This window comes from Neopsephotus bourkii, unplaced genomic scaffold (genome assembly GCF_033783945.1).
Source record: "Neopsephotus bourkii isolate Nb327-2 ecotype Australia unplaced genomic scaffold, CSIRO-AGI_Nbou_v1 NB_845, whole genome shotgun sequence".
Taxonomy (NCBI): Eukaryota; Metazoa; Chordata; class Aves; order Psittaciformes; family Psittacidae; genus Neopsephotus; species Neopsephotus bourkii.
The window spans coordinates 609,697-625,000 of record NW_026901341.1 but is presented as its reverse complement, the minus strand read 5'-3'; the positions used below and the strand labels follow the sequence as shown (position 1 = coordinate 625,000).

Here is a 15,304-nt window from a genome sequence, read left to right as displayed (position 1 = left end):
CTTACATTATCGGGTTTTCATATATTTATTGTTAAATATTATTAAATCATAAGACGGGAAAACAGGTTTTATATTTTCTCCTACCTGGTCTGCTCTCCACGTATTGACTGAAAGACTGGAGCTGAGTTTTTCTGACGGTAGAGTCCTTGCTGAACACAACAGGATTTCTAAACCGTTCTGCTGCTTTTTGTAATCGCTCAGCACGATGTTCCTCTGTTCCATTCTGCTAGGGAAAAAACCAGACACACAACAGTTTCTTTTGTTTACAAATGGCAAGACACAAATTCGAAAGGTACGTTTCGGTGAGGGGACAGGACACAGCTTTTGCACAGAGGTTTTCACAACTCAGGCTGTGGTTTATATAGGATGAAAGTATCAGCTGCGGAAAAAAGAAGAGTGATTAACTTTTCCCTGTTTAATTTTCTGTTTAGTGTGTGGTGGCAACGCCTGGCTTTTTGCTAGATGTGGGCACTCTCCTGCAGGACTCTCTGCTTAAACAGCCAGACCTATTAATGGTGACGGGCATTTGCCAGCGATGCTGATTTTAAAGGAAAAAAATCACAATCACTCCTTTGCAACTTTGATTTGCCAAGCACTGCGCGTGCTGCTGCCAAGTAGCGGCGTCTCTACCCCTGAACACGCTCTGTAACGTTTTAAAAGCGTGTTGCCTTTAGCCCGTCTCCCTGGCCGGTAAAGAAATCTGTCGTTTTCTGTAGTCCCACAGACTTGTATGACAAGAAGAACTAGTTTCTAATTTTATGCCCATTGAGATAAACCACTAATGCTGGATGAAGGCTAAAAGGTAGGATTATAATACTACCCCACTGAACTGCATTTCATCAGCTATAACTTTCCAAAGCCAGATTTGTAAGTAAGCCCTTTACAGCTAAGGAAACTACAATTATCTTTTCCAGGGCTTCCTATGTTAATACTGGTAACAAATTCAAATGATTCTATCAACACGAAATATCCCAGAAGACTGAACCACCGCAGTGTGTGGAAGCTGCAGATACCGAGGTGCTGTGTACCAAACAAATATTTCATTTTATACCTAATCTTTTATTATTTTTATTAAGTGTTTTGAAAGTAAATAGGGAAAGGCTAAGATGCATGACTAATAGCTAAGCCTGCTGAATGCTGAAACTGGTTATCAAAAGCTACCAAGACTTTGCCCTTCCTCTGCATTGAGACAATTGGTAATGAGGGAGTTCTCCAATGGCCTATTCTCTAGCCTCAAGGAGGCCGGGGATACACAATCCCCAAGGGAAGGTAACAGTTTATCCTTTTCCACAAACACAGAATGCCTCATTTAGAAACGTGTAAACTGCATTTTATTAAAAAACAAATCCACCTCAATGCCAAGAGCTCCATGAGAACAGATGGACACCATATATTCCTTATAATGCCGCTTTCCAACTCCTCCTTAGAAAGACACACACAGGGATAAACTGTTAAGTTGCACCTTTTGTGGGAGCACCTTAGAAAAAAAATTAATCAGCTCCTTCACAGAAGCTTTTTTTATGAAGAGAAATACCATTTCCATCAGGTTAGGTGATACCAAATTACCCTAAGAGATAGCCTGCGTGTCACTTGTCGAATTAAGCTTACAAAAAAGTATTGCTCATATCCCCTGGATGACTTTTCAGCTGCACTAATCAGGTGGTTATGATTCCAGTTAAATAAAAGATGGTTTCCTGTTATTAGCACAATAACCATCTGACAGCCGAAACCACAGTCTTTACCAAAATAAACAAACATGACTAATTTTTTAGGCCTGGCAACATGCTAAAATATCAGTGTGATTAGCCAGTAAATCCCATTTTAAGAAACCTTTTTATGACTGGGGACTTCTGCCACTTTACAAATGTATTCCTCTAAGCCCACTAATTCAGTTAGCCTTTTCAATCCATTGTATTATTCTTGGGCCAGCTTCATTTTGCATTAAATCCACTGCAGAAAGCTAAATTGAACGCAAAAATCAGACTTGATCCAGGCTTCCTTTTGTTCAAAGATAGAGACCGAAAGTCCTCTGCTGCTGCCACACACTTTCATCACCAATTTATAGGAACCGACAGTGTAAGGGAAAAGCAATGAAAGTCATTGTTTTGGGACTTCAAAGCATCTCTGTATCTGGGGAAGGAAATCCTTTCAGTCAGCAGTGCTTTCCCCACAGACTGCAGGTGGGTGAAAAGTTATACCCAACTGGAAGTGCCCCAGAGCCATAGGGATATTAATGACATACTGGGACAATTTTTTTTTTTTAAGATATATAATAGTAAGAACACAAGGGGTCTAATTAAGAAAATGAAACTGAAAATTGATTGGTGTGCATTTTATGCTGAAGTGGTGAACATTAAAATAGGCAAAATGACCACATACACCATATAATCACGTCTATTTTTCTCAGAAGCCCTCACTGTCAAGCATCCAAGTATGCACACCTTTAAAGCATACCACGGCTTAATTTAAATGGAGAAAAAACTGAGGGTCAGGCTTAGGAAAGAAGCACATCACTGAGAGTCCAATCCTCCTCATATCAAAGTCAGGGAGAGTCTCACTGCTGATTGCACCAGCAGCAGGATGGAGCCCATGCTGCATTTCTGATTTAAATTACAAAACTAAGTCAGAACTAAGAGACGCTTCTTACATCTGTAAGTGTTATGCCAATGCCAAGTACCAAGATCAGAAAAAAAAGGAAAAGTGTTGATTAATCAACAGGAAAACACCCCAGTGCATCACAAACTATGCAGAAGCACTGCCATGAAGATTTTCTGCGTTTCTTACTGGGGAGGATTTGATAAGAAATCATTTTCCTCCTCACAAAGTACAAACCTGAAATCGGAACACACAGGTACTGAGACAAAAGCATTAATCAAAACTTACCTTAATGTCTTGCTCTGAGCTATCAGTTACAGCTTTCTGAGCAGCACTGGAGAGTGAATTTGCCACCTGTGGCTGAGCTTCTAGGAGCTTCTTCAGCTTCAAATCCACCAACTTACTGTTTTGTTCTGCTAAATATGCAAATACCACATACAACAGAGTGAGATGCATTTAAATGCAGAGTCGCTACAACAATGTAGCAATTTAAAAGCTAGATTTAATTCACTTTGCTATCATTTTAAACTAAAAAAGTAAAAACTAGAAGGAAATTATATTGATTTTTTGCAATTTGTATTGGTGTAGATTTGTGTAATGTACATAGATAATTCCTAACTTTTCTCAAGAAATGTACGTAGCACTCAGCTGAACAAGTAACTGTGCTTGAAGACAGCAGATTAAAACCACAGAAAATAGACAAAGTTTAATTTACTCTCAATCTGTACATCCCTATGTGTTAGTATAAAACCACACTTAAAAAGCCATTTATTTTAAGATGGCATATAAGAATTTATCACATATTCTATGCACTGATAACCCCTCAAGTTTGTGAACTCCTAATTCATCCTATGGCTCCTTGGCACAGCTTCTCAAGTATCAAAAAAGATCATTTCCAGTAATACTTTACTATGATTTATAGAATATGTTGAAGCTGCAGGAGCCATAAAATGCTTCATAACTGCATCAATGGGACAGATTCAAAGTCTGCCAAAGCCCCCAAATTTTTTTCATCACTTTTAGCAACTTGGATCAGAGCCCAAAGAAGTAATAGTTGAGAATTTTACCTCCCAATAATGCTCATTCTGTACGTGATCGTTGACTATATGTATTTGTAACACACCTACACACAGTTACCTACACATACACACATAATAAGGAGAAAGGTGTTAATAACAAACCACAGAGCAGATCTATGGAGCTAACCCTGGGTAGGAAAGCAGAATAACGGAGAGAGGCCCCCACACATACACTCTACATGCAGTACCACATCTGTGCCTTGGGTTAAATGCAGATTAAGTAGTAGTTGGGACACATTTCTACAGGCACAGCCTGAGTTTTTTACTGTGGGCTGGTGACTTCTAGCTGGCATGGGAAGTGGAGCCATGACTGTTTTGCCACACAGCTCCTTCCAAGGTTTGAAGTGCTCCGATTCATATTAGCCCAAATCTTTTTGGCATGCTGGCAATCAAATGATGCCTGCCACCAGCAGCGACAGGCTGGGATGGGTTATGACAGATAGTTTCCCTTTCTTCTGGCACACCCAGTCAGGGTGTCCTTAATTGAGGCTCACATGTAAGTACATGCACATTCTCGTAGGTTTATACATAAACATCATGTAATAACTATGATATAAGAGGTTCACATTTTATCAGATACATTCATAGCAGTGTAGGGTAGAAGTTCTGACAAATACAGACAAACATAGTACTTAAAACCAACAACTGGCAGTAAAAATATTAACAAAAAAGGCTTTCTCTTCTTGAGAGAGATGGGAGGGACTAAGATCCAGCAGGGGACAAATTAATTAAGATGGTCAATAATGATCCCGAATGTAAAAGGTCCCTTATAGTTTTGTGTGTAGGTGCTCCTGGGAGATTCTGCCTTCACTAGAACTTGGCATGAATTGGCAGAATTCTGCCAAAATCTGTGTACACTGATTTCTGCATTAGATTGCTTTCTGTACTATTGCCCATCCCCTTCCTTACTCATTTGTACCTCTGGCTACCATGCAGACTGAACTGCAAAATGATGTCCCAGTTCTTCTCCAGTGTCTTCCCATGGTGGAGATGAAGTGTTGGATAGTGGGTTTGTACCCCTTGAGAAGGCATCTCAGGAAAAATGGCCCACAGAAGTAAATGTTGGTAAGTCATTGGGGTGATGTGACAGGAATATTCATTTACTGATTCTCTGTTCCTCCCAAATGAACTGTATTAATTGGAGTATTATTTGACAGGATTCTGCTCTAAATCAGCTTAATTCAAATGCTGGAAATACTAAATATATTTTCTTACTTGTTTGGAAATCCTCAAGTAAAAAAAAAAAAAGGACTTAAATCTTTCACATTCAAAGAAGACTAGAAAGTGCTATATACACATCACAGTATATATTTACAAAGAGTAAATACTAAATGAAATGTTTTGATTTAATATATTATAGGCCACACACTTGAGTCCAGCTGGCATGGGCAGAACCATGTCAGAGGATGCTGTAAAGAAGCTGTCTCTTGTACTGCCCTTTTCCTTGATGCTGTCCTGCGCCTACCACACTTCTCTGGGCTCAAGCTAACTTGTAGTAAGCAGAAATGCCCTGGCAGAGAAGCTCACCACACTACAAAGATGCCCTTAGCACTCCCCAGGGCTGCTGGTAACAGGCAGCCTGGTACAGAGAACAAACTCCTTCAGCAACTCTCTGCAAGCAGAGAAGCCCCTTGCTGATGGCCATTACATTTGTGTCTTTAAAGATCTAGTTCCTTGTAAAATAAGCATCTCCCTTGTACGATCCTGACATACTTATCATCATATTTATCACCTGAACTCCAGTTCTGCTTGATTATTTTTGAAAGGGTAAATACCACTACTATGACTTATTACCTGACCAGCATGCAATTTGATTATGCAAGCATTTCTACAAGAATATGAATGCTTTTAAAATGTGTTACGTAAAAAACGTAGTATTTAAAATATAAAACATTACACAGCAAATAAAGTAAGCAAAACTTCATTCCAATTTATACCTCCATGCCATCACTGGAGCAACAAGGTATAAATATACTAGCTGGTCCTTGGGAAGGAACTGGAGTGTTACCAAGTCTATGTGGACATATAAAGCCATGTTTGCTCCTCTTCACTGAGCAGATGGGCCAGGATGTCAGTGCAGAGAGCAGCAGCTGTACTCACCAAGGCGACTGCTCACTCCTCTGCCTACTTTGCTTTTCTGGGACAATCCAGGCAGGGTGCTTTCAGGTGGCTCTGCTTTACAAATCTGGCCTGGGGTCCCCTTGCCCATCAAACAAGCAAGAGAATTTAAATCTGCCATTGTTGGAAATAATGATTTTGCTGCTGATACTAAATTTCAACTAAACATGAATGCAAAATATTCAAACAGAATAAGCGTTAGGTTTTAAAAGAATTGAAAAGACACAAAGGAATAAAGCTATGACAAAGAGAAGCAGCACACCAGTACTTATATGATGATGGAGTGTTAGTCATGCAAAATACACAAAATAGCCATTATTTAAATTACCCGTTGAATCAAGGTCATTTTCTAGGTTAGTAAGCTCATCTCCACCTCCAGTAACAGAGCATTCAGGAACCTCCTCGTTAGTATCTATCTCAATATTATCATCATCCTCATCCTCATCTGTAGGAATATACAGCATTAAAGTTAGTATTTTCTTATGTACATGCACCACATCATTAAAAACAAAAAATGAATGCTTTAGAGAACAAGCTGAGTTATGATAAAAATGCAAATCATTAAATAAGTCTGGAAGCAGATTTCACTTTCTCCACTCATGGATTTATCTTTAAACTGATGCAATTCAATATGCGTACAGGGTGCTCTGCTGGAAACTCCTGTTACAATAAAGGTAGAGTCTGGCCTCAGCAGTGGCTGATCTCTCTGCTGAATCTCTGGCTAACTCTGAAAAGCACACATGCTCTTCCTTATAACTCAAGTCAAAACAATTTCTCCTAGGCTCTCAGTTCTCTATAAAGCAGAATGGGTGCTGATGCCAGCATATGGCAGGTTTGGATAGGTTTGGCCAGCAGAAGGACCTGGTAGCTGTGGTCTCTTGGGAAAGGTGGCAGCTCCAGGTACTTAGTTCCTAGCTTGGTGAGATTTGCTACTCCTTACTTCGCACAGAATATCACAGAACAGTGATCTCTGTACCTTGCTTAGGTGCTAGTCTCTGATACAAGTTGGAAAATGACCACCTGCAACATCATGCTTAGCAAGCGCTGACCTTAGGTGTAGTAGCCAGAGCATACTCACAGATTGCTGCCTTACTGCACCACTTTGAATCAGCACTGTTTGCAAGCTACATACATTTTAAGTAAAATAATAATTGTAATTATACTTTATATTTTTAATGGGATCTTTCTGCCGTGTTTCTCAGAGCAACTTATGAATATCACTTGTAAATGAGCCCCATAATGTTTTACGAAGTAGGCGATTATTATAATTACAATTATGACGATGATGTAGGTAAATTATGGCACAGAAAGAGTAAGTAACCTGAAGAAGATCAAATAGCAAGTGCTGAACTGTGAAGCAGATCCCAGAAAAAATCCTGACTCACGTTTTCAATACAAATATATAATGAAAGTCCATAAAAGCTAGATTAGTACTTTCAAAGCACATAGCTGCATTGTTTTTACTCACTTTTAAGTCTCATATCAAACGCTATCTACACTTGTTCAGACTTATACGAACATTTTTGTCCTATGTATGCATGCACGTAAAAATGACAAAAAAGAGAAGGCTGGGATGTGTCTGGAGAAAGAAGATACAAAGTAACTAAAGAAACTTTAAAACACTTAACAATAGGAAAAAATACGGATTATAATTTCAGCACATCGGTACATTCAAACACCATATAAACAGAAAGGACCCTAAACATAGTACCGAGATGCCATAATTCTGAATACCAGAAAGTTGGGGAAGTGTGAACCAGGATTGGTGCTGATCATTCATTATCTGTCCCTGAAATACACCAAACTTCATCCCCAGACCTGAGGTTGCACTTCAGGCCTGCACTGCTGACATGAAGATCACACAGTTGCTTCTTTTCTTTACCTCTTTATCCCCATAGTCCCTGTAACTCCCATTTTAGGAGCCTGTTGACATTTTTATATGTCTGGTACTGTTTTCTAACCAGCTGCTCCCTCAATTTCTCTGTAATTAAACAATGCCTTTCATAGACCTCTGCTGATTCAGGGTAAGGTTCTTGCTGCGACAGACAGGACCAAAGAAGTTTCCATTTCAGTCCTATGCAACATCTGCTGCATGTGTGATGGAGCAGCAGTGTGTGAGACAGGACCCCTGCGTTTCAGCTGGCCACCATGACTTCCCTGGGCTCCTCTCCACTAATTCTCAATGGTCCCTGGAAGAGTCAGCTTTCTTCCAAACTGCCCCAGCTTGAGCCAGATGGATGGAGAACATCTCTCCCCAGCCAAGGCAGGATCTGGGACCTGACAGATGGTGTTTCAGGTGTACAACTGGATGGGCAGAAACACTCAGGACTCTCTATAACATCCTTTCCGTTGGAGAGAAATTCACACAGATCGTTCTGTGATCTAGACTCTAGTCCAGTAGTAGTACAGAGGTTAGGTCACCAAAGTAGAAGGGCATGGTGTGATCACCATGAAGAAAGGGACAGGGTAAAAAGCAGACTGAAGAGGAAAAAAAGAAGGCTAAGGCAGCAACAGCAACGATACTGAAGTTCTCAGTTTTCTTCAAAGCATCTCTACTTTTTCTAATGAGGACCTAGACTTCTCACAAGATTTTATGATTGTGTCAGAGAAATTCAGTGGCACTCAGGCCATGGTACTCTCAAACACATCCTGGAGATCACAGTGGCACACTGAAAACATGACTGGGCTAACAGCAGCAAAGGGTCATGGATATTTGGAAGAGGTGGAAGAGAAAGAAAGAAGGGCACTGCTGTTACAAGGGGGAAACCAAATCCACCCCAAGCCTAGAAGCAGGCAATGACTTTCCAACACACTCAAAGAAGTCAGCTTGCAAGGTCAGCTCACAACTACCAGTCATCCAGCAGGATGCTGGATGTGTCAAAACAAGCTAAACAAGATGACAGGGTTTAAGACCGCTGCATACTAAGGGAATGCTTAGATTAGATTATTTGATTTTCTTTAATTTAATGTAGCAAGATCAGAAGCACTGTCTTTGACACCACCATTTAAGTTAACAAAAGAGACGGGAATGTCGAAGACACCAGTTCCTAGTGTCAAATAATGACCTGACCTAGTATTTAATTTAAAGTTGGCAAGCTTTGGCTGAATATGATTATCAGGACATTTACACTTTATTAAACAAGCAAAAAAAAAAATCAATTAAAAGCATTCATTTGAAGTAATTTCAGAAATTTTCAACTATCTTTCAAAATCTACAGATTCCTTGCTTTACACTCCTCTAGGTTTTGTGGGTTTCCTTTCCAGTCCGATGTTCTTTCAGTGTATTAGAAAGGGAAATGTGTTTAGGGAGCATGTTACAACAAGATTTTGCAATTAGAAATGATAAAAGGAACAACATAACGAAGAGATAACGTATCTTTTATTAAAAGAACAAATTACTAGTGTGAAAAACTTAAAGCACTTGGTCTAGAACCAAGACAAGAATTCAGAAGAGTGCTAAAGAACTGCTTCCTTGAGAAGTATGTACATGTGGATCCTAGAAAGACAGCAAAGCTTTACTATGTTGTGAAGAAACAAACAAAATTAAAGCTAAAAGGATTAAGTCAACAACTAAACAGCAATGACCATTACCTACACAGCCTGAACTGCAGTTTGGACTCAAGAGAGCAAAATAAGAATCTCTTGAAATCAAATGGGGATGCCTGAATATTGGTGGAAAAAAGATCCAGAGGCATTTTATAGCTCTTATGTCTTAATATTCAGATCAAGCTCAGGCATAATTCGTGGTTAAACTGATACTCCCTTGACTTGGTTTAAGCTTGCCCACATGTGAAGGAGTTGCAGTAGACTGCATTAATGTCTAGATGAAATTAAACAGGAACTATTTTCATAGAAAGGTAAAAGTATTGATGGGGTTTAGATCACATTAGTGGGAGAAGCATATATAAACTGCCTCAGGAGTCGCATGAACAGTGCTTGCTCTTTAGGGAAGATGCCTCTAGCCTCCAGGATCGTCTCTGGGAAATCCTTAAAGAGTGTGGATATTCAGATACTTAGTTTATTTACTTTCAAGTACAGAGTTCACTTTTAGTCTACAGGATGTTACAGGAGCATCTGAACAGGAATAAAGGAAGGAAAGGCAGGGAATGGAAGAAATGCAGTATCTTAAGACTTATGATCAGTGTACAAGAAATCCAATGTCAGGATAAAAAAGTACAGCAGTAACTGCCAACAGATAGAAATACTGCCTGTTAAAAATATTGCACTGAGGACTATGCACTGCTTTATGAGTTGGAGACTAAGCACAATGAATAAGCCTGAGCTAGCATGTACATTTCCCTAAATCACTGCCTCTGAAGCAGAATCTGTAGCATACCCTGAAAACTTTAAGCATACAAGTGCAAGGCAATGCCAGCTGGTGCTCTTTGGTAAGTTTTTCAATTGCTTTTGTTATTAATTCCAAAATTTTTCAAAACTGTTTTTTGTCTTACAGTACATTTGGAAGCTCCTATTCCTGTGTTTTTCCCTCCCTGCTCATCTAGCATTTTTTTGCTGTGCAGTCTTGTCTGTCCTCTCTTCCCAGTTTTGCCTATTTCCGGCACTTTTTACACCAAAGCTTCTTCACACTATGCCTGTCTCACCCCCTATCCTTTCCTTTGTTTCCTCCCTCCACTGTCTACTGACCACCTCCAGATCTAAGACACATCCTTACAAAGCCGCCATCTCAAATGAAGAATGGAGATGTGCCAGAGTAAAGAAAATTCACTACCCAAATCCCAAAGGAGCAGACGGGTGTCCCACTGCACGGAGACAATACCTAGATAAGATGTCAATTCATTTGTCCTGTTGCTGCTGGGAAAAGGGAGGATATTTGGATTCCTATCTTGATACTGTCCCTGGACCCATCTCAAGGCATCCATCCGCTTATCAGCCTGAAGCTAGTAGGACATCTAATAAATTTGAAGCTGCCATCCCAAACCCTCTGGCAGTTGGCAGGAGAAAGTATTTTCTGTCTCACTTGCCAAATAGCCTACGAAAAAGACTGGATTTTGTAGCAAAGGATGTTGCTTATCCAGGAAAGTTTCAACTTGCCACAGGCATTTGAGTTTTTCAGACCATGATTAAATAAAGCCTTTTAATAGAGAATGTAGCACCAGTGCCAAAGCATGAAACTCTTAATGAACATACAGAAACACTGAAAGAGATCACATTTTCACCTGCAATGGTTAGCAAGAAGATAGTTTTTAAAACCACCAAATTCCCCAAACTGAAATGTCACCTTTTTGTGGAATAACTGAACCGAGAGAGAGGAAAATGATTTGGTACGTTCCCTTTTTGTAAATGAAAAGGTAGCAATCAATGCAGAAGAAGAGATTAATGAAGCATAATGGACAAGAGAGCTGGGAAGACATAAAATATTACTATAAGCTTGTCTTGGGTATTGTATAGGGATATAGGACTATACACAGAAAAAAACCTACTACATGTGAATGCAGTCAGGGGCAATATCCAGTTATAAAAAGGAGATTGCCCATTAAATCCCAGGTTTTGGTGGAAATAACAAAATGAAAGAGAATAAACCCAGAAATAATTACAATTTGTTTGGCTTATAAAGCATTGGTGCCGTTTCACAGAACTACTGCACTTCGGAAGACCGAATTTCTTGAGTGAAGATATAGCATGGCACCTGACACTGCCAGTGGTGTGGCACAAGTATATGGAAGATGGGCCATAAGGAAAACCTTCTGACAATGAGTAAGTAGAAGGAAGTGCTATAAAATGCACATTGACATGAAAAAAGTGAAGAGGGATAAAAAGAGACAGGGAAATCTGTCCGAAAGAAGTTCCAACAGCTTGGCTGAACTACTGTATGAACAAAGAAATATCAAAGTAGGAAATATAAACCAAGGAGGCAAGTAAAAGCGCAAGCAAAAAGCAGTGAAATTGTTATACTGGGTAAAATCCCACAGGTCTAGTGGTGATAACTTCATAAACAAGCTGTCATCAGTACTGATACTGTCTCTTCTTTTAATAACACTGAAACTCTGAGTGTATATGCAATATATAGATATATAAATATTTATTTATTTTAATATATATGTACAATTACCTCTGAGTCTGTTTATAAACTGAACAAAGGGCAGAAAGAGCAATGACAAAATTCAGAGGAAAATATGAACAGTCAATGTGACAGAACAGGGTAACTGCTAGTCAGCCGAACACTCAGATATACCCAGAAAGCATACCTTACTTGGAGGGGATAGATGGCAGGAACAACTATGTACAGGTATAACAAAACAGTGAGGAGGGAGTAATTACCATGTAGGATGAGGAATCATAAATTGTGAAGAGAGATGAAGAACACCATAGTCTACTTAATATACAAGTACTACATCATTTTGCTCAGTGTCACTCCCTCACCATCAAGGAGGTAATTTCCCTATTTACCACAAAAATGAGTTACGTGTACAAGCTTGGTTTACTGGACAAAGAGTGAAAAACTGAAGATCAGACCCAAAGGGAATTGTACAACTGACTGCTTTTCTCTTTGGTGTTATGTGGAACAGAAGTGTTAGGGTGCAGTTAGACTACATTTAAATATGTATGCACATAAAAGACATACTACAGAGAAGAAAAAATACTCATTTTGAATCTACATTTGTTGTGAACGTAAAGCTGGATTTTGCTGACACTCTGGCTTACATGTTAGTATGAGAAACACAATTTCCCCTCAGAATATGTAGAAGACACTAAAAGAGCAGGAAGCCTGTACTGAAACATGTGCTCAGCACCCATTTGAGTTTGAGTGACACTGCATTACTCCAGCTCGTAGCACTGGCAGGTATATGAATTTTAATGACATCTCAAAGTCAGTTTAATAACATTATATCAATATTACAACTCAAAACCTGTAAAGGCAAGTGGTATGTCAAAAGACTGCCGTTTAAAATCAAAAGGTTGCTGCCCCCACCTCCCACAGTCTGCCTTTAAAATTACCTTCTCAAGCAGTCTTTTGAACACATTTAATATAAAATAATGATTCTTAAGTATTTCTAATGTTGTCTTCCCCCAAATTATGTTCATGCTCCTATATAAAAATATATATGGAAAAGATTTTAATCAACAAACATGAAATTCTGCAAAACCGTGGGTAACGGCAAATCTGTAAATAATGGGCCAGCTTGAGCTACTTGTTCACATAACATCTACTTCTTTCAATCACACGTATGTTTTTCTTGGAAGTGTTGGAAATTAAGTGATCACAATGGTTTATTTAGGAAACCTATCTACAGCCAGGTCTTTCAATATGTGCACCTGATGAACAGCAATGTTCTGAAGTGTGAATAGAAGTGATACCCAAAAAGGTCTCTGGTTTCTAGGTTGCCATAGGAATAAGATACAAGGTTCCTCAGCTCACCTCCAGATGCCTTTGACCTTTCTTTCAACTTTTCTGCAGCCATTTCACTGTAGCTGGGAAGTTCTGACATCTTCACTCCAGATCGAGCTTCTGCTATTAGCTGACGAGCTCTCTCTCTCAGCTGCCGACGCCGCTCTTCATCTTGCTGCTAAGATATATTGAACAGTTGCCAACTCAGTAATTGACAGAAATGCAATTTCATTCTCAATCTGATCATCATGATAGTAACTGGTTTACAGCATGGTGCTTGGCCCACATTATAAATAGGATGCTCGATATCAGTTGGGTGTCACACCACAATTTTTAAAAACATCCATCAATCAGATTATTTTTTTAAAGCATCCCCCAAATTATTAATGCACTGGGAACCTAATTATTTGCAATTTAAAGCATTTATAAATTATGTTATATAAAAATAACTTGATGAAAACTCTCAGACACTTCTGTCTCAAAGTAGTAACTACAAAAAGTTTTACCGTAGCTATAAAAATGGTTTTACTAAATTGAATGACTTGAGTAATATTCTCTCATAGAACTGAAATGAGAAGTCAGATGTTGCTCTCAGTTACTCCAATCACCAAGCTGACTTCAAAGAGAAAAATGACATCAAACCTGAGACATGGAAAGGAATCTAATCCTTCAGCTTCAATGGATACATCTTTTAAAAGAAAACCCTAACAAACTAATGAAGATTAATGAAAGAATAGATGCCACAGCAGAATAGACTCTGCATTGCTTTAAAACATTTTACTAGTGGGGTTTTGGTCAGTAATTAAAGAGATCATATTGGAACCATCCCATACAGTGCTGCCCCACTAAAGCTTATGAAGCTAAAGCTTATGAAGCACAGTATTTCAGTTACATAAATGAGCAAAGGTCCACAGCATAAAAATCTAGAAAAGACTTATCCACCCTGCTAAATAAAATATTAATAAAAAGTTGTGTTTAAATGTATCTGCGGAAATACATTAAGCCATAATGGCAACCATTTCCCTTTTCACCTTAAACGCTTGATTTTTTCAAAGTTAGGACTGTTTTCCCCCACCCTCAATATTAGAAACACTCACAAGCACAACGGAGTTTGGCTTTAAATCAAATCTGCCAGTAAATTTATATTATTGACATAATGACCAGGATAAACGCAGGTACCGGCAGTTGACCTGAACTAAGTGGGATACAGCAAACTGCCAAATTTTGGAGAGCTGTCCTGGCAGCCTTCCCGCCAACCCAAAAACTGAGCATCTCACACCTGCAGATGCTGGTGAGAGCTGCTGCTAAGTGCTATTTAGTTTAAGCAATCATTAATAAAACAAGTGCAAAATACTAATTAGGTACATTTTACCCATTTCCATGTAAATTGTTTGTTTGTAGTTATTTACTCAGCATTGTTCTTGCCACAATAGAAAAAATGCAAATGACTGAATCAGAATGCAGCCCTAATGGGACTTTCTGTTTATAACCATTAGCCCAGAGGTGTGCTGTAATTCAATCCTCCAGCAGCAAGATTTAGCCTCATTAACAGCTTGCATGGGCAGGTTACAACTCATAAAACCCTACAGTAAACAAAGTATATGGACACAGCACAGTATCTTGTCTCTGAGTGACAGAACCCTGATTCCCTATCAGATTGCCTTGATTTACTTTTCTCCTAATGTCCTTCCCCTGGAAAGACAATTCTGCCTGGGCCCTGCAAGGCAGCAGGATGGCACATTGGCTTTGTTTGCTTTCTCACCCTTTAACTTCCCAGAAGGCACAGAGCAACAGTTCCATCAGAAACTTATTTGGTAAAGTACACATTAAAAAGACAACTGGAAAGCTTCCCCCCCTGCTCCTATGCACTAAAATAGATCAATTTAATTTCATTTCTAGCCAGCCAACTGGCACAGCAACTGATTTTATTTCTACCCATGGTATTTGGTAACATTAATTACATTGAATTTTACATGAAATAAAACTGCTCAAATCTCTACTATTCGTAGTACTATTCTACTTGTGGTTTTGACTTCAATGACTTTCAAGAAGGAATGTACAAAATGTGTATTAAGATTCCCGTGTGGTTTAACATCAAACGATTTAATATACTACAGCACGTATAGTTTGAAAGAAGGCCAGTTACATGTTTGTGACAAAAATG

General features: G+C 39.0%; 1 protein-coding gene across 9 annotated transcripts in view; it reads right to left on the bottom strand.

Annotated features, from left to right (window-relative positions):
• The window catches only part of EHBP1 (EH domain binding protein 1), a 224,639-nt gene that overhangs the window by 40,029 nt on the left and 169,306 nt on the right, over window positions 1-15,304 (bottom strand). For 2 of the 9 annotated variants that reach the window (XM_061356178.1, XM_061356180.1), the window contains 4 exons: window positions 13,171-13,318; window positions 6,121-6,237; window positions 2,884-3,011; window positions 85-226 (listed from right to left, as the gene is read on the bottom strand). In XM_061356178.1, the coding sequence (XP_061212162.1) occupies window positions 85-226; window positions 2,884-3,011; window positions 6,121-6,237; window positions 13,171-13,318 (535 nt within the window). The remainder of the gene's footprint in view (window positions 1-84; window positions 227-2,883; window positions 3,012-6,120; window positions 6,238-13,170; window positions 13,319-15,304) is intronic. The other 7 variants (XM_061356179.1, XM_061356186.1, XM_061356184.1 and 4 more) reach the window with 5 other exon arrangements.